At 43.0% G+C, this 24,069-nt stretch overlaps 1 protein-coding gene across 1 annotated transcript; it reads right to left on the reverse strand.

The window, feature by feature from the left end:
- Positions 1–970: 970 nt before the first annotated feature.
- On the reverse strand, positions 971–23,882 carry LOC110500465 (UPF0687 protein C20orf27 homolog). The gene is made up of 6 exons (XM_021577850.2): positions 23,690–23,882; positions 13,277–13,367; positions 10,666–10,820; positions 9,029–9,167; positions 8,203–8,328; positions 971–2,651 (listed from the first exon to the last, which is right to left on the reverse strand). The coding sequence occupies exons 2-6, from the start codon at positions 13,293–13,295 to the stop codon at positions 2,551–2,553; spliced, it is 540 nt and encodes a 179-aa protein (XP_021433525.2). The 5' UTR covers positions 13,296–13,367; positions 23,690–23,882; the 3' UTR covers positions 971–2,550.
- Positions 23,883–24,069: the final 187 nt, after the last annotated feature.

Consider the following 24,069-nt stretch of genomic DNA (forward strand, 5'->3'; position numbering starts at 1 on the left):
TGCATTGAATTGGTGTAAGAATTGTTTGGAGGGAGTTACCACAATTGTTAACTTACATCCATGACGGGAAGTGTGCAAGTGCATACTTCGAGAGAAGGGTGGAGAACCAGGACAAAGATTCTAGAGAGGTCTTCACATTTCTTACCCACCCGGTCACACTGGCTTCATGGCTGCTGGCTGGGAAGGAACAGGAACTAGAACCGAAATGAGAGAGAGAGTACAGACAATGGAATTTTCTGTGGCCGTGCCAACTTAGTGGACTGACTGTGAACCGTGTGTGTGTGTGTGTGTGTGTGTGTCAACTAGGGTACTACTGGGTCATGTTTACATCCCCTCATCCAAATGAAGGGATTGTGAAGTTATGCATAAAACACGTTATGCATTTAAAACAAATAAGTAAAGTCAATTTACATAAGGGGACTGGGTCATCTAAAGGAGACGGAATCGAGTCTTGTATCTTGGGTCTAACGGCTAGTTACGGTCATGATGGAACCAGAACACGAGAGCAGCCATGAAGTACTGGCCAGGCTTTTATAGTGGAGGAACAAAGAACACAAACGCCAACTGAGAGAGGTCTTGACCGTTTGTAAGATTTTAATCTGTGGTTACAGTAGTAGGGAAAGTTGTGTCGTGATTAGGACTGAGACAGGGACACGCAAGGATGTGTGAGGTAGAGGGAAATGGAGGTGAAGCAAGAGCGAGACAAAGGGGACTAGGAAAACGGGTGCGTCAGGGTAAGGGGGTGGGGAAAGAGGTCAATTTTCTACCTAATCTATGGATCTGTGCAAATATCTAGACTACAGCATACCCATAGCCTATGGGAAACACTATAAACCTCACGACAGATGTATCCTGTAGTACCATCACATCCAACAGAACACAGTGAATGGTACAGTAAGGACCACACTCCAGAGGGAAAATCACAGAGTTATGCAATAGTGGAACAAAAAGCACAGTTATACAAAAGTACTTATCTTTTTAAATACATCAACTTTATTCTTTCATGGCATAACAAAACAAGAGCGATCACAACAACAAACATCTATAAGGGAACATGTATTGTGTAGTGTATTGACTGATAAAACGCTACCCCCACCCTAGTACAGTAATCCCTCATTACAGTAACCTAAGAACCAGGGTTTGGGTCATTTCCATATTAATTCTGGAAGTACAATGAAATTCCAATTATTTTAAACGCTTTTAAATTACAAATGTGGAATTTGGTTTACTTTCTGAATTAACCCAACCCCGCTAAGAACAGCCAAGATGTCTATCACAATGTGGGTGGAGAATATTATTTTGATCAGTCTGACTGCATGAACAATAGTGCCCCCTCTTTTTCTACTCTTAACCTGTCGATGGGACTAGATCGGATGGTATCCAAGCCGAATCCACCATCCGTTTCACTATCGTTTGAAGCATGGCAGGGTTAGGGTCAATTCAGAAAGCAAACCACATTCCAATTCCGAATGATCCACATTGAAAAGCAGGGAAGACAATTGGAATTCCAGTGTACTTCCTGAAGTGATTGGAATTTAAATGAAAATTGACCTGAACCTGGGAGGGTGGATCTAGCATGGACACCAGATAACAAGGGATAACTTTAAGACATTACAGAGCCTATTAAACACAAATATAAAAACAATTAAGGGCGAACACATTTAACACATGTAGATTGTCTGATTTGATAAAGAAAACAGGTTTAATTCCACTTAGCTATGTGAAATACAGAGACTGATTGTACTAGATATTCTAATTTGACGGGAATATTCATTTACAGTGACTAACTATTGACAGTAAACAGTGACTAACTATACTTCTTACTAAGAGATTAGGTTGCAACAAGAGTATGAGTGCTCAGAGAGGATGGTGAGGGGGTTGGGGGAGGGAGGGCAGGTTAGTGAGTGATAGATGGATTATTTTGTCACATTTTTATTAGATTTATTTAACCTTTATTTAACTAGGCAAGGGATAGAAGGCAGTTGATGGTAAAAGCTATACAGCAACGTAGGCACTTGCAATTGATTCATAGCGTATAATTATTATTATTATGAACTTAAAATAAGTCATTTTCAATCCCTCCATGTCAGATGGGAGGGATACATTTAATGGTCTTTGTCGACCCCTACTGGTACTGTTAAAGCCAGGCTGGGTGAAATGGGCTGAATTGTTTACGTGAGCTTTGCTGCCCCCTATAGGTTTACTCAGAAAACATATTCAACACAACATAGGGTCATGCAGTGGAAAGGCATGGGCAGTTGGATAACGTCTATCATTGCAGTACTAATGACAATTTAAAAAATAGTACCTGTTTCAATGCATTTCAGATGCATTAACTAACTAGACTGGAGGTATGCTCAACAGAGATCTGATCACATTAGCCTTGCTTTAAAAAAATAATCACTGTCCATTTCCTAATTTCATCCTCCTTTTGGACCAAAGCATCTTGAATGGTCAGGGATAGTTTGGAGTGGATGATGAATTCCAATATATGTGGCACTGTCTTTTTGTTTGAATGTGTGTGTGTGTGTGTGTGTCGCATTGCCTGGTCTAGTCAAATCCTTGCCAGTCACTCTGTTCAGAGTCATACTCCAGCTCCACTCCCACACAACGCACTCCTTCCAACAACATGGGTGTACCATGGTGACGGTCTGGAAAACACAGAGAGAGAGAAACAGAAAATAAAAAGGGAGAGAAAGAAAGAGATAAAATACCATTAGGTTATTTATCAGAAAGGGGTTAGTCTACAACATCAGACCAGTGCCAGTCCTCTATTACAGTGTGTTGCTAGTAAAGTAGAGCGAGAGAGAGGGTCAGTAAAGCCCAAAAGGATTTAAGCTGTGTGATCTGTTTTCCGGCCCAGTCACAAACACAACATCCCCTTCCCTCCTCTGCCTGCCTACAGACGTTCATGTTCGCCTCCCCACTCTGTACCTACGTCCCAAAATCACACCCTATTCCCTATGTAGGGCACTACTTTTGACCAGGGTCCATAGGGCTCTGGTCAAAAGTAGTACACCAAATAGGTAGTAGGGTGCCATTTGTGATATTGCATGTGAATACGAACACTCCCATCTACCCATCTAACAAGCTCCCCATTTATGTGCGGTTCACTATGTTTTACTCAAGTTATCACATTATTGAAGTCATCAGTGATGCTTAACCCATGCTGTTCAGACTCACCAGGAGGTGGCAACAGCACACTACTACATAATTGTTCTCAAACTATTATCCAAAAATGAATTGTTAAGGAGCAGTATCAGACTCCTAGGCGCTAGCTTCTTAAGGTATAGGGGACGCTTGCGTCTCACTTGGCCAAATGCCAGGGAAAATGCAGCGTGCCAAATTCAAATACAATTATATAAAAATCCAACTTCCATTAAAATCACACATGTAAGATACTAAATTAAAACTACACCCGTTGTGAATCCAGCCATCATGTCAGATTTAAAAAAAGGCTTTTCGGCGAAAGCATAAGAAGCTACTATCTGATAGCACAACAGTAAACAAAGAGAGTATCATATTTCAACCCTGCAGGCACTACACAAAACGCAGAAATAAAATATAAAAACATGCCTTACCTTTGACGAGCTTATTTTGTTGGCACTCCAATATGTCCCATAAACATCACAATTGGTCCTTTTGTTCGATTAATTCCCTCCATATATATCCAAAATGTCAATTTATTTGGCGCGTTTGATCCAGAAAAAAACAGCTTCCAATTTGCTAAACGTCACTACAAAATCTCAAAACTTGCCCGTAAACGTTGCCAAAACATTTCAAACTACTTTTGTAATACAACTTTAGGTGTTTTTAAACGATAATAAACAATCAAATTGAAGACGGGTCTGTGTTCAATACAGGAAGACAACAAACCAACGCTACTTTTCAAGTCTTGCGCAACTCTCAACAGTGTTACCCAGTTCCTAGATGGCCGTACTTCTTTATTGCACAAAGGAATAACCTCAACCAAATTCCAAAGACTGGTGACATCCAGTGGAAGCGGTAGGTATTGAAAACAAGTGCCTAATAAATATGGTTTCCCAATGAGAAAAAAAAAAAAATTCTGAACGGTTAGTCCTCAGGGTTTCGCCTGCTACATAAGTTATGTTATACTCACAGACATGATTCAAACAGTTTTAGAAACTTCAGAGTGTTTTCTATCCAAATATACTAATAATATGCATATCTTATATTCTTAGCATGAGTAACAAGAAGTTGAAATTGGGCATGCTATTTATCCAAAAGTGAAAATGCTGCCCCCTACTCCTCTGCCTGCCTACAGACGTTCATGTTCGCCTCCCCACTCTGTACCTACGTCCCAAAATCAGTAGGGTAGTAGGGTGCCATTTGTGATATTGCATGTGAATACGAACGCTCCCATCTATCCATCCAACAAGCTCCCAATTTATGTGCGGTTCACTTTGTTTTACTCAAGTTATCACATTATTGAAGTCATCAGTGATGCTTAACCCATGCTGTTCAGACTCTCCAGGAGGTGGCAACAGCACACTACTTCATAAATCGTTCTCAACCTATTATCCAAACATGAATTGTTAAGGAGCAGTATCCGACTCCTAGGCGCTAGACTGTTACTCAATTCAACAACACTACACCATTGCCTTGCCTTGTTTGGGAAGACAATGACTAGCTGGCTACATTAAAACTAAACTGACACACCCAGAAATAACTGGTATTTCGGTTGAATTGTTCAACTGACCATGTATCCCCTTCCCATTTTTTATTTAGAAATTATATTATTAGAGAAAGAAGGGAGGTGGTTTTCAGCACTTGTGTACACAGGAAATTATGAGGGTTCACTGTACAGCGTGGTTCTCAAACCTCTCCTCAGGGACCGCAGACATTTCCCAATTTAAATGACCCCTTCAGAGAACATACAGCAAGATACAACACAAGTACTCATTTTTAGGACGGACAGAAGGTTTGTAATCGTTCCAAGATGGCGTAACAGTCGGCCGGCCGTGTGTTGTGTTTGCCTTATCCCGTGTAAATAGACGTTTATTTTTTCTCGTATACATTTTAATCTCACTTTTTATCTATGAACTAAATATACTTTCCTGCAACCCATCTCACCCAATTTGGTACAGATCTGATATTTTTATTCCTTATAACTGGAACCTCCATCAGGAGCTAGCCAGCTAACTTGCTACTAGCCTTTGTTAGCCACGGCTAGCGGTCTTCACCTCTTAGCTCGGACACCGCCAGAGCATATCGGACAGGTTCTCCTTACCACATCACCGGATTCCTGCCACTCTGGATCATTACACCGGATCATCGCAGCTAGCTAGATGCTACCGATTGGCTACTGTTAGCTAACGCCTCTGTCCCGTAGCAAGCACCAGTTAGACTTGAGCTAGCCACGATCTAGGCCCATATACCAGCTAATTCTAGGGCTACAATATCTCTTTTGCCAATTGGTTTGGACCCTTGTTTCTGGACCCCATAGTTTTCTAAGCGTCATGTTTCCCACTTGCCTAGCCTAGTACTGACTACAGAACGGCTCCCTGACTGACCTATTGCTGTTCTTTGGACCCTATGATCACTAGGCTACACAGCTGATGCCCCCTGGACTGTTCCAATAACACGGTACCCCATTTTGTTTATCTGTCGGCCCCAGCCTCGAACTCAGGTCCTGTATGTACCCAACTTTATGCCTCTCTCTAATGTCAATATGCCTGGTCTCGTCCTTATTGTGTTATTTCACTATAGAGCCCGCTCACCTTGCCTTAGATAGCTCTTTTGTCCCACCCCCCACACATGCTCACCTGGCTTAACACACTCCGCCAACCCTGATGTCCTAGCCGTGTCTGAATCTTGGCTTAGGAAGGCCACCAAAAACTCTGAAATTTCCATCACCAAATACAACATTTTCCGCCAAGATAGAACTGCCAAAGGGGGCGGGGTCGCAATCTACTGCAGAGTTCTGTCATGCTATCCAGGTCTGTGCCCAAACAGTTTGAGCTTCTACTAAAAAGCCACCTTACCAGAAATAAGTCTCATTGTTGCCGCTTGCTATAGGCCCCCCTCAGCCCCCAGTTGTGCCCTGGACTCCATATGCAAATTGATTGCCCCCCACTTATCTTCAGAGTTCCTACTGTTAGGTGACCTAAACTGGGATATGATTAACACTCCAGCAGTCCTACAATCTAAACTAGATGCCCTCAATCTCACACAGATTATCAATGAACCAACCCCAAATCCGTAAACACAGGTACCCTCATAGATATCATCCTGACCAACCTACCCTCTAAATACACCTCTGCTGTCTTCAACCAGGATCTCAGCGATCACTGCCTCATTGCCTGCGTCCGTAATGGGTCCGCGGTCAAACGACCCACCCCTCATCACTGTCAAATGCTCCCTAAAACACTTCAGCGAGCAGGCCTTTCTAATCGACCTGGCCCGGGTATCCTGGAAGGATATTGACCTCACCCCGTCAGTAGTAGTGGATGCCTGGTTATTCTTTAAAAGTGCTTTCCTCACCATCTTAAATAAGCATGCCCCATTCAAAAAAACGTAGAACTAAGAACAGATATAGCCCTTGGTTCACTCTTGACTTGACTGCCCTTGACCAGCAAAAAACATCCTGTGGTGTACTGCATTAGCATTGAATAGACCCCGCAATACGCAATTTTTATGGGAAGTCAGGAACCAATATATACAGTTTGTCAGGGAAGCAAAGGCTAGCTTTTTCAAACAGAAATTTGCATCCTGTAGCACAAATTCCAAAAAGTTTTGGGACACTAAAGTCCATGGAGAATAAGAGCATCTCCTCCCAGCTGCCTACTGCACTGAGGCTAGGAAACACTGTCACCACCGATAATCGAGAATTTCAAGAAGCATTTTTCTACGGCTGGCCTTGCTTTCCACCAGGCCATGCTCTCCTTCCAGACTCACATTAAGCATCTCCAATCCAAAATTAAATCTAGAATCGGCTTCCTATTTCGCAACAAAGCCTCCTTCACTCATGCTGCTAAACATACCCTTGTAAAACTGACTATCCTACCAATCCTTGACTTCGGCAATGTAATTTACAAAATAGCCTCCAACACTCTACTCAGCAAATTAGATGTAGTCTATCACAGTGCCATCGGTTTTGTCAGCAAAGCCCCATATACTACCCACCACTGTGACCTGTATCCTCTCGTTGGCTGGCCTTCGCTTCATATTCGTCGCCAAACCCACTGGCTCCAGGTCATCTATAAGTCTTTGCTAGGTAAAGCCCTGCCTTATGTCAGCTCACTGGTCACCATAGCAACACCCACCTGTAGCATGGACTCCAGCAGGTATATTTAACTGGGCATCCCCAAAGCCAACTCCTACTTTGGCTGCCTTTCCTTCCAGTTCTCTGCTGCCAATGACTGGAACGAATTGCAAAAATCACTGAAGCTGGAGACGTATCTCCTTCTCCAACTTTAAGCATCAGCTGTCAGAGCAGCTTACCGATCACTGCACCTGTACACAGCCCATCTGTAAATTACCCACCCAACTACCTCATCCCCATATTGTTATTCATTTTTGATAATTTGCACCCCAGTATCACTACTTACACATCATCATCTGCACATCTATCGCTCCAGTGTTAATGCTAAATTGTAATTATTTCGTCACTATGGCCTATTTATTGCCTTACCTCACTAATCTTACTACATTTGTACACACTGTATACTGATTTTTATATTGTGTTATTGACTGTACGTTTGTTTATCCCATGTGTAACACTGTTGTTTTTGTCACACTGCTTTGCTTTATCTTGGCCAGGTCGCAGTTGTAAATGAGAACTTGTTCTCAATCTGGTTAAATAAAGGTGAAAAAAAAGAAAAAAAAAGTGGTGACTACAAGTTTTAGTTGCATGAAAAGTGTGCAGGTGATCAGATCTTACAACGCCTGGAGAAGTGTTTAACATCTCTCAGGAACCACACTGACATGATACAGAAATCTTCTGAGATCTACACATGCTCACATCTCAAAGTACTGCTATATCATTTGTCGCTAAACACTTTTCCAGGCATTGCGAGATCTCCTGCACAGCGTGACTGCAATGAAGACAACGTGGAACAAATTGGTTTTGTTATCATGGCTGTAACTGTAGACTTGGTACAGATCTAGGATCAGGTCATCCTTCCTCAATCCCAATCTTATCCAAAACAGAGTCTAGGGACAACTTCCCCCTACACTTACCCATGACGCGGGCTTGAACCTTGACCCCCACACAGACTTCCTCCTGGCTCTCACTGACCAGCATCAGCTCCTCACATAGCACGCCCTCCTGGTGGGCCATGTACTCACACGTCACTCTCAGACCACCTGGGGAGGGGGGGAAGAGGGGAGGAAGGGAGAGCGAGAGAGAGAAAGATACTTGTTATGACTGCAATAATTGTATTGTTTGTTGACTTTTCCCTCTATTTTTTCTGTATTTCTCACTTCTTACACTCAATTAAGTATGGTTGTTTCTCTTGAATGGGTAGGGTGGACAGAGATGCCAGACTCACAGGGCCAGGGGAGCGAAATGTCTACCAGAGTGTAAAAACTCTGGGGTCAAGCACATTAAAACACAGCTGGCCAACACTACAAATAACACACACAAAAGTAGAAGGTCATGGTTTCCCAGCAGATGGTGAAATGGAATGGCACAACAAACTGAAGTCAATGCTAGAACAAACCACTGTAGTGAGTAAGTGGTAATAAAAACCCTCATTACAAACTACAGAAACCCCCTGGGGGATGTTAGCAATCTTTCAGTGTTTCCTGTACATATTAGATGTCCGGCTACTATAAAGAATGACTGATATGAAGGTCTGGTCAACTGGAGAAAGATCAGTGAATTTCAAAAGGGTTTGGATTCTGGGTGTAGGGAAAAGGCTGTATCTGAGGGTTGGGCTGACAGCTACAGTAAAACCGAAGCGTAGGCTAGTAGGTCGAAGTAGCTGGGGCTGGAGTTAGATGGACAGGTGGGACTGGGACCGGGACTAGGGCTGAGGCCGGCTTGACAAAGACTCTGACATACCCTCTGCTACAGGAGTGATATTGGTGATGCAGATGTGCTGGTTGGGTACAGGAGCTGGACACACAGCCTTCCCCAGTGACGGAACCTCAGGGAGGTCGAAGACAATCTCATACTTGTGCTGGGTCTTAAGAAAACCAACCTGAGGGTGGGTGGGGGGGGGGGGGGGGGGGGGGGATGGACGGGAGACAGAAAAAGAGACTAATTCAGTTACCATATACACAAATGCCCAGGAAAGGCATTTTCAAGCAATAAAAGATAGAGCTACCCTGCAAAGAAGCTTCCTGTTTTGAACATGCACATCCTTTAGTTTCATCTGATGACAAAAATTGCTACAAAAATAAACTTGCTTTTCTCTCTCTGATAAACATCCTTTCTGGTTCATGTAATTTCATAAAAACGACAATGCAATTTAACAGCAGCAAGAAAGAGAGAGTGAAGATTAAAAAAAATATACAAATAAAAATGGCGAGCAAGCAAAAAAAGCTGCCAGAGAAGAGATAAGGAGGGAGAAAAGAGCAAGCCAGAGGAAGAGAGGAGCCAAAAGATAAGTCTCGAATGCCTCAAACAAGCAACCCAAGCCTCAAATGCCCCTCTAGCAACGTCAAACAAAACACAGAACAAGTGAAGGAGATCGAGAGGGAAGAGTGTTTCTTTCACAAACAAACCCAGTGCTTTGATTATACAGCTATGCAACGTATCGTCCATCTCCAACCACCCCACACACTACAGCCCACTACATCTGATTGACACAAGCCCCGGTTGCCAGTCGCGACTCTGGCTACGGTTGGTCTACCCCCCCCACCCCCGCCTGTTTCCATGGCAACCCTGAGGTTCCTAGTGGGTAGATGAGAACTTCAGACGCACGGCACATTCAACCCTGCCGTCTGTCTGGTGGACCCCGCTTCCCACACCAGGGCAGTGGAATAAAAGGACGGTCAGACCAGCACAGTCATACTGCCCAGTCCTACTGTTACTGTTCTGCAGAGACTACAGAGGTTCTCTGATCCACTTCAATGCCCGGTTCCACATCTACTTGTGCTGTATAGCCAACTTGGCAATTTGCAGCAGAAACAGATCTGTGACCAGGCTAATGGCTCCTAAAACAGTCAAAAAAAAAATGGGGCTAGCTACTAGCGAAGTGTAGACTAGTTTAGTTTACTAGGATCCCCCTTAGCTTGTTGCTCATGCAGCAGCTACTCTTCCTAGGGTCCACTAGCTATGGAGCCCAGGAAGTGTAGCTGAGTTTTTCTTGGACAGGTCACGTGGTCAGGATAAACTCAGGGCCCTAACGTGAACAGTTGATGGTTGGAGGGCTATGGGAGCAGGAAGTAAGGAGAGATCTATCTGGCATAAGTGTAACTGAACCTTAAAAACAGAGACCGGAAATTAGAAAAAATTAGAGAAAAGCCTGTCTCCTCCCCTTAGTTGTCATACAGGGACGTAGTTTAAAAATGGCAACACTTGCTGTATTGACTTTTACAAGTAAAGAAGAGTGACTGTGGGACCACTAGAGATTTCGAAGGGGTAAGTTTCAGAGTATCCTGGCTCTCTGGGTGTGCCGTTTATGCTTGTTATGGTCATTATCACGTCAGACATGTTAAATTCCAATCCCCCAAAAAAACAACAACAAAAAACACCTTGACCATGAAGTTCCCATCGGGCTGAGGGATCACCATGACGACAGAGTCGTGGAGCTTCTCGTCAAAGTGGACATGGGAGGGGGTGCCGGCGGCAGCAATAGCGGTGGTTGGCTCTTCTGAGAAACTGACGGCCCCCGCCTTTGCCGCAGAGCCTGAGGAGAGAACAACTACCTCAGTATACATAAACAACAGCGTTGACACACACACCTTCAGTCACAGCACACACACACTTATCACACACTAATTGCAAGTCCCTCTGGTCCAACAGTTCACGATGCAAGCAATTTTCTTATGCCAGTGACACTCAGGAATAAGTCACAAAAATAAAATGGTTTTCTTTACAAGAGAGAAGAACAGGGCAACTTGAATGTTTTGATTGTAATCCAACTTATTTTCTGCCTGTCTGAGGTGCTTGTCATTCTGGTGCCTTCAAATGTCTGGGAAACTCAGATCCCTCTTACACGGAACAAAAATATCAACGCAACATGTTGATATAAATGCTGAGATAATATATTTCATAAATGTTCCATATGCACAAAAAGCTCATCTCAAATGTGCACAAATTTGTTTACATCCATGTTAGTGAGCATTTATGCTTTACCAAGATAATCCATCCCCCTGAAAGCTGTGGCATATCAAGGAGTTGATTAAACAGCATGATCATTTCACAGGTGCACTGTGTGCTGGGGACAATAAAAGGCCAATCTAAAATGTGCAGTTTTGTCACAAAACAGGGCCACAGATGTCTCAAGGGAGAATACAATTGGCATACTGACTGCAGGAAGGTCCACCAGAGCTGTTGTCAGAGAATTTAGTGTTAATTTCTCTACCATAAGCCACCTGCCACGTCAGTTTAGAGAATTTGGCAGTACGTCCAACCGGCCTCACAACCGCAGACCACGTGTATGGCGTTATGTGGGTGAGCGGTTTGCTGATGCCAACGTTGTGAACAGAGTGCCCCATGGTGGCGGTGGGGTTACGGTATGGGCAGGCATAAGCTACGGACAATGGAATTTTATCGATGGCAATTTGAATACGTAGAGATAACATGACGAGATTCTAAGGCCCATTGTCGTGCCATTCATCTGCAGCCACCACCTCGTGTTTCATGATAATGCACGGCCCCATGTCGCAAGGATCTGTACACAATTCCTGAAAGATGAAAATGTCCCAGTTCTTCATTGGCCTGCATACGCACCAGAGCAAGATTAAGGTAACTTCCCAAAGTTCTCCGGTTTTTCAGAAATCCTGGTTAGAGGATTCCCGGAATTCCTGCTTATACTCTAGTGATTCCAATCTTCCCATTTCTGGAAAACCGGGGACTTTGGGGAAAGTTGCAGTACAGAAGAACAACAGAACTGTTATGGAAGTGTGATGTATAAGATGCGTAACTCTTGCGACGCCCCAATCATCTCTCCTTCCTCCCAAAGGGTACACTTGTTCCCTTCACTGATTTGAAAGGAAATTACTGGTATAAAAATATGGTTGAAACGCCCTCTACCCCATGCCTCGACCAACCCAATGCTATAAGATTTGAGGGAGCTAATAAATGTGTACACTTCAGGAGAAAGGAGAAATTATTGGAACGCACCCTCTGAGTAGCTCTGTAGCTCTGTGTCCACTCCAATATGAAGCCTAGCTACTAGGCTACACTAAATTTGTGGATTCAGACAATACTAAGAGATCCACAGTCTTTTAAACAAGACCGTTTGGTTAATCCACATTCTCTGGACACCAGCCCAGACAGCACTCTGGAGCATTTAAGTGAGCCTGCCTTGGGACTATTCCATTGTGCCAGTCGATGTCCTTCCAGGACTCTCGCTCTGTCCCCCTCCATTCTACATCCTAGACACATAAAAAATACATTGAGATGAAACCAAATAGAAAGTCTCTCATTCAGTCTGTAGCTTAAATTAATCAAAGTGAGGACAAAGACCCAGGGAGAGCTGAGCTCTGTGTGCAGAAACAAAGACCCAATCTCCTCTGGGATGGGGGTATTAATGACAGTGACCTGTCTCCCAGGTGGTGTTCTCTTGCTGTGTTTCTATGAGCTTCCCTGAACAATTCCTGCTTATCTGTCATGTGCATCATATTCATTCACACTGTCGCTCACACAGACACACTTCAGGCTTAAGTCAATCAAGTCCACATTGTGGTTTTTCCCAAAACTTGAATCCCTTCAAATTACACGCATCCAAAGACTAACTGGATAATTGTAGTTCTCAGACTAAAGACGTAGTATGTGTGCATTGTAAACAAAGACATTCCATACGTAAACATTGCCATTTAGGGGTTGGATTGAATTCCAGCCACTGTCTCCCAGGTCTTATTCTCTTGTCTCATGTTGCCTGTACCCTTCCTGATAATCACTTCTTTAAATGACACACTTACTAAGTATTTGTATACTGTAGTGCTGTTATAACATAGGGGAGGGTGAGAAGGGGAGAGCCTTTACCATCTCCATGCCAATCCCTCCTGTGATGTTGCCACAAAGCCTCCGAAATCATAAACAACAAACACACTTTTGAAGTACCAATTCTTGCAATGAACACCACATAATAGGGAAAACACACAAATATCAGAGCAACAAAACAAGGACGATACTTACTCTTCCTAGCAGTAGCCATGCCAGGGTCAATCCTACACAGAATCCACCCGTCACAGCCTGGTCATCTCTATGGCCCAGCCTCAAAACAACCCTGAGAGAGAGAGACAGACAGAGAAAGAGGATAAAGGACAGGATTCAATGATAAAGTATGAAAGCTGCCTCCCAAGTGGTGCAGTGGTCTAAGGCCACTGGAGATCTTGGTTCGAGTCCAGACTCTGTTGCAGCCGGCCGTGACCGGGAGACCCATGGAGCAGCGCATAATTGGCCCAGTGTTGTCCGGGTTAGGGGAGGGTTTGGCTGGTAGGGATGTTCTTGTCCCATCGCACACTTGCGACTCCTGTGGCCGGCCGGGCGCAATGCACGCTGACACAGTCGCCAGGTGTACGGTGTTTCCCCCCGACACATTGGTACGGCTGGCTTCCGGGTTAAGCGAGCAGTGTGTCAAAGAAGCAGCGCGGCATGGCTGGGGTTGTGTTTTTCAGAGGACGCACGGCTCTCGACCTTCGCCTCTCCCGAGTCAGTATGGGAGTTGCAGCGATGGGACAAGACTAACTACCACGAAATTGGGGAGAAATACCTCAAATTTAAAAAATGTAAATAGCGAGAATCCATAGTTGATAAAGCCATTTGACGTATTAATTAATGATATATACCCATTGATTCTTGAAGAATATAAATTAAAAATGCCTCATAAGCATAATAAACTGTCGTACCCCATCAGAACCCAAAATATGCACTTGTTTTACACCAATGGTGTTCGTACAATGTAAATGTAAAACAAACACTGTATAGCCGCAAAACGAGGGCCGGGACAATGCCAGTATCGCGGCAAGGAAACAAAACACAAAGCGGATTGAACTTTAGTTAATTTCATTTATAAGCTTATAGCGCGCAATATTTTTACATACAGCATGTTATCAAAAGGACCAAAGAGTTTAGTCACCTTTGTGTGTGAATTTTGGCATCTAAAAAAAATAGTGATAGTACTCAAAACATGGTTAGAACTATAATTTTGATATCGTGGATGGTCACTCCTTGCGTCCATAGCTCAGTCTATCAATTTAAGAGTGGTCACATTTGTCCCGTACCTCAGCTTTTTACCAAAACAGAGGGGTGCCGCTTTGTTATTGGTAAGGACTCTAGCTTTAACACAAGTAGGGAGGGCAAGAAAGAAAGAGCTAAAAGAAGAAAGGAAAAGGTGACGTAACAGTAATGAAATCAGGAAATAAATGCTTCTGAAAGACAAGCTAATATTTGTCTTTAATAAATCCTCGCCCCAGGTTACTAATTCTGCAGGTCAAACAACAGCACCCAGCTGTGTGTGCCAGGCTCCATCTCCAAGGGACTGTGACTTGAATTAAAGAAAAACAAACATTCAAAGAGGATTACATGTACACAGAGGAGATTCAGATGGTTAATTATTACATTTTCAGAGAAACTTCTCACAGGTTTCTGTAAAAGAAAGCACAAAATATTACACGAAAAAAAAACCAAGATAGCCAGGCTTCCTAAAAGGTTGTCGAAGGACACAGCACTCTTAGTGATTGAAATTACGTCAAGTGAGGGTAATTAGGGGGGGTGCTGACATACTATGAAAATTAACAAGTTGCTCTGACTAACTGTATAACCACCAGCCTGAAAATAACTTAGGTAGGTTGAGGTGACCAATGACTAGTTTTTATCCTGCAAAGAAGGAAGAAGCATCCATAAGGGAGGTGACTAAAGCAAGTTATTTTTTTACAACAAAATCTAAATTTATGTAAATGGAATGTTATACAAGGGTTCAGACACCTTTTTTGTGATTTCACATGAGAAACTAACCCCAAACAGCAAATCCCTTCCTCATCCTCATTGTGTAGTATGGGGGGCCCGAAAAAACATGAACAAAGGCCCAAATACGGCCTTTTAGAAACGGCAAAGCTCTCAGTATAGGGATGCAGGTCTTATGATGTTGTTGTACACAAGAAATTGTGTCCTTACGAATTTTATCTGCAATGTTACATTCCCTTTTGCACTACTTGAGCCATTTCCCTTATCCAGCTATTCCATTCTCTGTGTAGCTACAGGTAACTGCCAAAATAAAGGAAACACCAACATAAAGTGTCTTAATAGTGCGTTGGGCCAGAACAGCTTCGATGCGCCATGGCATAGATTCTACAAGTGTCTGGAACTCCCTGTGTGGAAGCACCCCATGCGTTCAATATACTTTGTATCCCTCATTTACTTAAGTGTTTCCTTTGTTTTGGCAGTTACCTGTAGAATGGACGGATCAATATCGCTCGAGTCACAACAAAATGGAATATTACACTGCGGATTAAGTTCAGAATGACACAGTTTCTTGTGTACAACAGCTAAAGACCTGCATAACAATTTATTTTTCCTTTATAACAAAAACTGAAGATTCTCAACTAGAAGTAACTTAAAGTTAACTAGCTTTCTAGCCTAGCTGGGCAAGTTAGCTAGCTAGTTAACATTACAATCCCGTACTGAACTTTGAAAGCCATCAGCTAAATCATATCTTTTGGTATACACACAGTCAAACAATTTCACCTATGCCATGGTAGTCACTGCTAGACTGGTAGCTACCGTCAGCAGAGTAAACATGTTTGTTTGTTCATTCTATCTTTGACTGACGTTAGCTAACTTAATGTTACCAAATAAAGAGCATCTCAATTTGGTAGCCATCTCTTCCACCTTGTCTGGAAAACACTCAGTTACTAAAAATAGAATTGTTGATATAGCTAAATCACTCTCTGTGTGTTGGTAGCAATGATGAATGTGTATAACATTGTCTGTGGTTAGTTAGTTGGTTCTCAGAGTCTCAAGCTGGCTAGCAATGTTGCTGCTAATTTAGTGATGCTAGTTAGCTAAACAGCAAGCTGACAATATTGAAATGTCCATGTTAGCTATGCTTAGTCTAAGACATACAACAATGCACAATTTAACCACCCCACTAATTGTGTATTGTTGTGCATTTTGTTGTAGGTGGTACTGAATCTGATTCCACAAACATGTGCTTCCAACCCCTAGTGCTGCACAAGGTGGAGGTATATTGGTCAAAATATTTACAAGCTGATGATGGTTAAGATGACACAATTTACAGTAAGCACGGAATAAACATGAAATGGTAGTGTTTCTATTGCTGAGTTATGTTATGGGGTTACAGGTGGATAGAGGTAGCCTGAGGACCACAGAGTACACAAGCATGAGGGAGCGGACATACCTTGCGGTTATGGAGCACATCAAGATTGTGGGACAGAAACTAGCAAGAGACACGGAAAGGTGGAAAATCAAGACTACAACAGTCATGAAACAAATCACCTCATTATTTTCTCTGCAAATTCTCAAAACGCAATACAAAGACATGTCTACAGAAATCCCCTGTAAAGGGCTGCTATTGACAAGAATGATCTGTCAAAGTCATTGGGCTGGGGGAGGTTTACAGAGTACTTTGAGATGAAGTTTTTTTTTTGGACACACCTACTCATTCAAGGCTTTGTCTTTATTTGTCCTATTTTCTACATTGTAGAATAATAGTGAAGACATCAAAACTATGACATAACACATGGAATCATGTAGTAACCTTTGACTGGTACTGTACCTATGCGAGTAAGGCATCTCAACTCTGGCATACTTAAGAAACAAGTGCAGGCACAATCTCAATGCTGAGCATGACCTCGGGTTACGCTGTCAAATGCAGATAGTCTGGGTAGCCATTTGATTAGCTGTTCAGCGGTCTTATGGCTTGGGGTAGAAAAAGGAGCCTTTTGGACCTAGACTTGTCGCTTGCCATGCGGTAGCAGAGACTAGGGTGGCTGGAGTCTGGACATTTTTAGGGCCTTCCTCTGAGACCACCTGGTATAGAGATCCTGGATGGCAGGAAGCTTGGCCCCAGGGATGTACTGAGCCATACGCACTACCTTCTGTAGTGGCTTGTGGTTGGGTGCCAGGCAGTGATGCAACCAGTCATGATGCTCTCGATTGTGCAGCTGTATAACTTTGACAAATTTTTTCAGTCTCCTGAGGGGGAATGGGTTTATCGTGCCCTCTTCATGACTGTCTTGGTGTGTTTGGAACATGATAGTTTGTTGGTGATGTGGACACCAAGGAACTTCGAGCTCTCGACCTGCTCCACTACAGCCCATTCAATGAGAATGGAGTTGTGCTCGGTCCTCCTTTTCCTGTAGTCCACGATCATCTCCTTTGTCTTGATCACATAGAGTGAGAGGGTTTTGTCCAGGCATCACACTGCCAGGTCCCTGACCTCCTCCCATAGGCTGTCTCATTGTTGTTGGGAGTTCAAGCCTACTACTGTTGTGTCGTCTGAAAACTTAATGATGCTGTTGGAGTCGTGCTTGGCCACGCAGTCGTGGGTGAATATGGAGTACAGGAGGGGATTAAGCACGCACCCGAGGAGCCCCAGTGTTGAGGATCAGTGTGGCAGATGTGTTGTTGCCTACCCATACCACCTGTGGGCAGACCGCCAGGAAGTCTAGGATCCAGTTGCATTGGGAGGTGTCTAGTCTCTTAGCGATGAGCTTTGAGTGCACTATAGTGTTGAAAACTAAGCTGTAGTCAATGAACAGCATTCTCACATAGGTGTTCCTTTTGTCCAGTTGGGAAAGGGCAGTGTGGAGTGCAATAGAGATTGCGTCATGTGTGGATCTGTTGGGGCGGTAAGTGAATTGGAGTGGGTCTAGGGTTTCAGGGATGATGGTGTTGTGAGCCAAGACCAGCCTTTCAAAGGACTTCATGGCTACAGACGTGAGTGCTACGGGTCGGTAGTCATTTAGGCAGGTTACCTTGGTATTCTTGGGCACAGGAACTATGGTGGTCTGTTAGAAACATGTAGGTATTACAGACTCGGTTAGGGACAGGTTGAAAATGTCAGTGAAGACACTTGCCAGTTGGTCAGCCAGCGCATGCTCCGAGTACACATCCTGGTAATCCATTTGGCCCTGCGGCCTTGTGAATATTGATCTGTTTATTAAAGGGTCTTAAATCACATCGGCTACGGAGAGCGTTATCACACAGTCGTCCGGAACAGCTGGTGCGCTCATGCATACTTCAGTGTTGCTTGGCTCGAAGCACACATAGAAGTAATTTAGCTCGCTGGTAGGCTCGTGTCACTGGGCAGCTCGCGGCTGGGCTTCCCTTTGTAGTCCGTAATATTTTGCCAGCTCTGCCACCCCCAACGAGCATCAGATCCAGTGTAGTAGGATTCAATCTTAGTCCTGTATTGACACTTTACTTGTTTGATGGTTCATCAGAGGGCATAGCGGGATTGCTTATTAGCTGTGTGATGTGATTATTCAATTTATTCCAGATCAAAATTAAAATTATTATTAAAATTAGCAACAATTCCAACCTAGACAGATATGTAAGAGTGTTTTTAAATTGGGAAGAATAAACATGAATTGCTATTTATATGGGTATTTCCAGTGGTGTAAAGTACTTAAGTAAAAATACTTGAAAGTACTACTTAAATCGTTTTTTGGGGTTTCTGTATTTTACTATTTTTTTACTTCACTACATTCCTTAAGAAAATATTGTACTTTTTACTCCATTCATTTTCCTTGACACCCAAAAGTACTCGTTACATTTTGAATGCTTAGCAGGAAAAGAAAAGTCAAATTCACGTACTTATCAACCGAACATCCCTGGTCATCCCTAATGCCTCTGATCTGGTTGGAGTGTGCCTGTGGCTTTCCGTAAATAAATAAAAAACAAGAAAACGGTGCCATCTGGTTTGCTTAATATAAGGAATTTCAAATGACTCAAACTTTCTCTTTTGATACTTAAGTATTATTTTCAAGCAAATACCTTTAGACTTTTACTCAAGTAGAATTTTACTGGGTGACTTTTACTCGTGTCATTTTCTAAACTCAGCAAAAAAGAAACGTCCTCTCACTGTCAACTGCGTTTATTTTCAGCAAACTTAACATGTGTAAATATTTGTATGAACATAAGATTCAACAACTGAGACAAACTGAACAAGTTCTACAGATGTGTGACTAATAGAAATGGAATAATGTGTCCCTGAACAAAAAGGGGGGTGGGGGGGTCAAAAATCAAAAATCAGTATCTGGTCTGGCCACCAGCTGCATGAAGTACTGCAGTGCATCTCCTCCTCATGGACTGCACCAGATTTGCCAGTTCTTGCTGTGAGATGTTACCCCACTCTTCCACCAAGGCACCTGCAAGTTTCCAGACATTTCGGGGGGGCCCCTAGCCCTCACCCTCCGAGCCAACAGGTCCCAGACGTGCTCAATGGGCTTGAGATGCAGGCTCGTCGCTGGCCATGGCAGAACACTAACATTCCTGTCTTGCAGGAAATCACGCCCAGAATGAGCAGTATGGCCGGTGGGTCATGTCAGGATGAGCCTGCAGGAAGGGTACCACATAAGGGAGGAGGATGTCTTCCCTGTAACACACAGCATTGAGATTGCCTGCAATGAAAAGAAGCTCAGTCTGATGATGCTGTGACACACCGCCCCAGACTATGACGGACCCTCCACCTCCAAATCGGTCCGCTCCAGAGTACAGGCCTCAGTGTAAAGCTCATTCCTTCGACGATAAACGCGAATCCGACCATCACCCCTGGTGAGACAAAACCGCGACTTGTCAGTGAAGAGCACTTTTTGACAGTCCTGTCTGGTCCAGCGACAGTGGGTCTGTGCCCATAGGCAACGTTACTGCCAGTGATGTCTGGTGAGGACGTGCCTTACAACAGGCCTACAAGCCCTCAGTCCAGCCGCTCTCAGCCTATTGCGAACAGTCTGAGCACTGATGGAGGAATTGTGCGTTCCTGGTGTAACTCGGGCAGTTGTTGTTGCCAGCCTGTACCTGTCCCGCAGGTGTGATGTTCGGCTGTACCGATCCTGTGCAGATGTTGTTATACGTGGTCTGCCACTGCAAGGACGATCAGCTGTCCATCCTGTCTCCCTGTAGCGCTGTCTTAGGCTTCTCACAATACAGACATTGCAATTTATTGCCCTGGCCACATCTGCAATCCTCATGCCTCCTTGCAGCCGAAATGCCCCTTTAGTGTCCTAAGTTTTCATAACTGTGACCTTAATTGCCTACCATCTGTAAGCTGTTAGTGTCTTAATGACCGTTCCACAGGTGCACGTTCATTAATTGTTTATGGTTCATTGAACAAGCATGAGAAACAGTGTTGAAACCCTTTACAATGAAGATATGTGAGGTTATTTGGATTTTTACAAATTATCTTTGAAAGACATGGTCCTGAAAAGGGGACATTTCTTTTTTAGCTGAGTTTATTAAATCCAACATAATAATGTCTAATCCCTCGAAAGAGACAGTTCACAGGATTCAGTTCTGCTACAAGAAGACCAGGCACCACACGGTATTGTCTGCATACTCTAGTGTACAGTTTGAACAACAGTTGAACCGTGCCAGCATAACATCAACATGAGGATAGTTGAACATGCGTGCACATATCTTGCCTAACAAAAATATGGCATAACTCTCAACCTTTGCACAGTAACCAGGCGATACAAATTAGTCTAGGTATGTAAGCAGACAGTGGATACCTACAGCCATGTATATCAGGCATGCTTAGGCAAATCTTTTTTATAGTACAACCAGCATCAGTTTTAAAGATTTTACAAAAGTTAATTGTAGTATTGTTTCTCCTCACTGTTTGCTAGTAAATTTATTTTGCTAGATATGCAATACTTGTTACTCTGTTTGGAATCCTATCTTGCGTCATGCCTAGAATTTTGTGAGATTGAAATGCATCCAAGGTCATAATCACAACCAATGTCAACCTTCATCAATGACGTTACATAGCTAGCTGGTAAAATTATTTACAGTTGCTGATGTTACATGTTTGCTAACAAGTTACAAACAGAGGCGTGGCTAACTAGCTAGCCAACTCCAGTCATGTGCTAACTTTTGCTGGTAAACCTAGCTTTAGGTGGCTGGTTGTAACATTGTAGGTTGCAGTTTAGTAGCTAGCCATAGCTACGACTAAAAAGGAAGAGGTTTCACAATCAAGATACAAATCGGTGATCTTTTGTAAAACCACTATTTTTAGTCATAGATATGGCTACTGGTAGTTGTGTACCTAGCTAGCTAAATTAGCAAACAGAAAAATACATAGATTTCCCCCCCACTGTATCACAGTATTATGTTAGCCAGCAATACACAATTTCTGTTTGAGTAGATAATCTAAAGTTAGCTTGGTGGCTTGCAGGAAAAAATAACTAGCTAGGCAAATGTATGTCATCTGCCCTCTTGGTGCTGGTATCGGCTGTAACATCAGCTGAGCTTCTAACGTTAGATAAATCCAAATCTTTGTTTCGAATCTTCTTCGCTATATTCCGGTAGAAACATGTATGGTTGAATGTCACCATGTAGCTAACAGATGCTCCATCGTCAATATTTGTGTTGATGAGAGGAATCACTTGAAGCCATTGTGTTAGGTCAGATCTTTCCATTTTTACATAATTATTCAGACCCTTTGCTATGAGACTTGAAATTGAGCTCAGGTGCATCCTGTTTCCATTGATCATCCTTGAGATGTAGTGTCACGAATATTACCGAAGGTGACTCCCCTTCTTGTTCGGGTGGCGCTCGGCGGTCGTCGTCGCCGGTCTACTAGCTGCCACCGATCCTTTGTTCTGTGTTCGTTTGGTTTTGTCTAATTGGTTTCACCCGTTTCTTGTTTGGTTATTAGGGTGGGGTTATTTAAGTTCGTTCAGCCTGCTTCTGTTTGTGCGGGCTTGTTCGTCTGTATGTGTTAGAGTGGTTTGTGTTTGCATTTCGGGTTTCTCGCTGTCCTTTAATTTTTCATCTTATTGTTTTCTATTTTGTTCCTGTGATTTATTTTGGACATTAAAGCGTGTTTTTTCCGCATCCTTTTGCTCTCTGCGCCTGACTCCACACCTATTCACTCATTGAGCGTTACATGTAGAACTTGATTGGAGTCTACCTGTGGTAAATTCAATCGATTGGACATGATTTGGAAAGGCACACACCTGTCTATATAAGGTCCCACAGTTGACAGTGCATGTCAGAGTAAAAACTAAGCCATGAGGAATTGTCTGTAGAGACAGGATTGTGTCGAAGCACAGATCTGGGGAATTGTCCCAAAACAATTCTGCATCATTGAAGGTGCTCAAGAACACAGTGGCCTCCATCATTCTTAAAGGGAAGAAGTTTTGAACCACCAAGACTCTTCCTAGAGCTGGCCGCCCGGCCAAATTGAGCAATCGGGGGAGAAGGGCATTGGTCAGGGAGGTGACCAAGAACACGATGGTCACTGACAGAGCTCATCCCTACTGCCTCTGATCTGGCAGACTCACTGAACACAAATGCATCGTTTGTAAATGATGTCTGAGTGTTGGGAATGCACCCATGGCTATCTGTAAATTTTAAAAACAAGAAAATGTGCCATCTGCTTTGCTTAATATAAGGAATTTGAAATTTATACTTTTGATACTTATGTATATTTTAGCAATTACATTAACTTTTTATTTGTTTATTAACTAGGCAAGTCAGTTAAGAACAAAATTCTCATTTACAATGGCGGCCTTTCACTTTTACAACTTTCTATACCTTTACTCAAGTATGACAATTAGGTACTTTTTTTTTTTACCCCACACACCGCTACTGCTTATAGCTGACTAATACAGTATTCCATTCAAACCAATTGCATAATGAGATAGATGTAGGGCCCAGGACCGAGTTTGGGAAACCCTGGCCTAGAGCAGATACACTTCAAACACCGACAAGCCTCATTGCGCAAAATAGTATGCCGTATCATCTGGATTTGTATGCAACAAAAGTTCAATATTCACCTTCTGTTATTATTTCTGTCAAGCCGTTTACGCTCACAGTTTGACGCATACATTCGATAAATCCAACGTATGCGCCACATCGAACGAACTGCAGCTGCATCTGCAACGTAATGCTGCAAGGCAAACGCAGCGTTTCATTGGTAATTAATGTAATTCTGGTGTACCAAAATACAAAATTACTGTCGGTGTGTTCGAAGCGTTTAACAAATCACCTACGCTACCAGTGACTATTGTGAGTTCTAAAAAGGCTTTCTCTCACTTGAAATAAGTTTAGTCTACTAGTTAACTGAACCTTTTGGTAGATTTGCTTAAGTTAATGTACATTTAGTCAACTGCAACAGTAAAAAAAAAAAAAAAGATTATGTGTACAAAGATTAGTTTATAGTCTGATATTTCTATAATATGCGGCTACGTCCTGAAACGAGTTTGCGCCTGCTGTCTTGACACGTGCTGTCTCTTCGGACTTGGAGTTCGACAGTGCTGAGCAAGTGGCAACCGTATAATTACTAATTTAATATAGGATCTCTATGGTAGCAAACTCAGTTTGGAAATAATTATCACCGTATTTTGGTCTCCAAGAACTCACCTTGTAAATTCTGCAATTGAGGTTAAATGCGCACACAGTGCAGTTAGTGTCCTTGTCAGTTGAGTCCAAGTCACTGAGAGACAAAATAATATGGGACCTCAAACAACGAAGAAGGATGAGCAAATAACGCATACACTCCACTGAGCTACGATTCAACTCCCCTTTCTCCGGATTTCGACCGGTGCCAACTTCCGCATTTGTCACGTGGTTTGCAATCCAATTCAGGAGATAGTAGTAGCTATGATATACAGTAAATTACAGCGTTTGCCTATGTTGTTTATGTATGTATACGACCATTAGTTTAATTCACACAAATAAAGTCTACATTAAGAACTGTCAAAGGTGCATCGGTCGATAAAGTCTTTCCAACCACCTACATT

The sequence above is a fragment of the Oncorhynchus mykiss genome, chromosome 21 (assembly GCF_013265735.2).
Source record: "Oncorhynchus mykiss isolate Arlee chromosome 21, USDA_OmykA_1.1, whole genome shotgun sequence".
NCBI classification, from domain to species: Eukaryota; Metazoa; Chordata; class Actinopteri; order Salmoniformes; family Salmonidae; genus Oncorhynchus; species Oncorhynchus mykiss.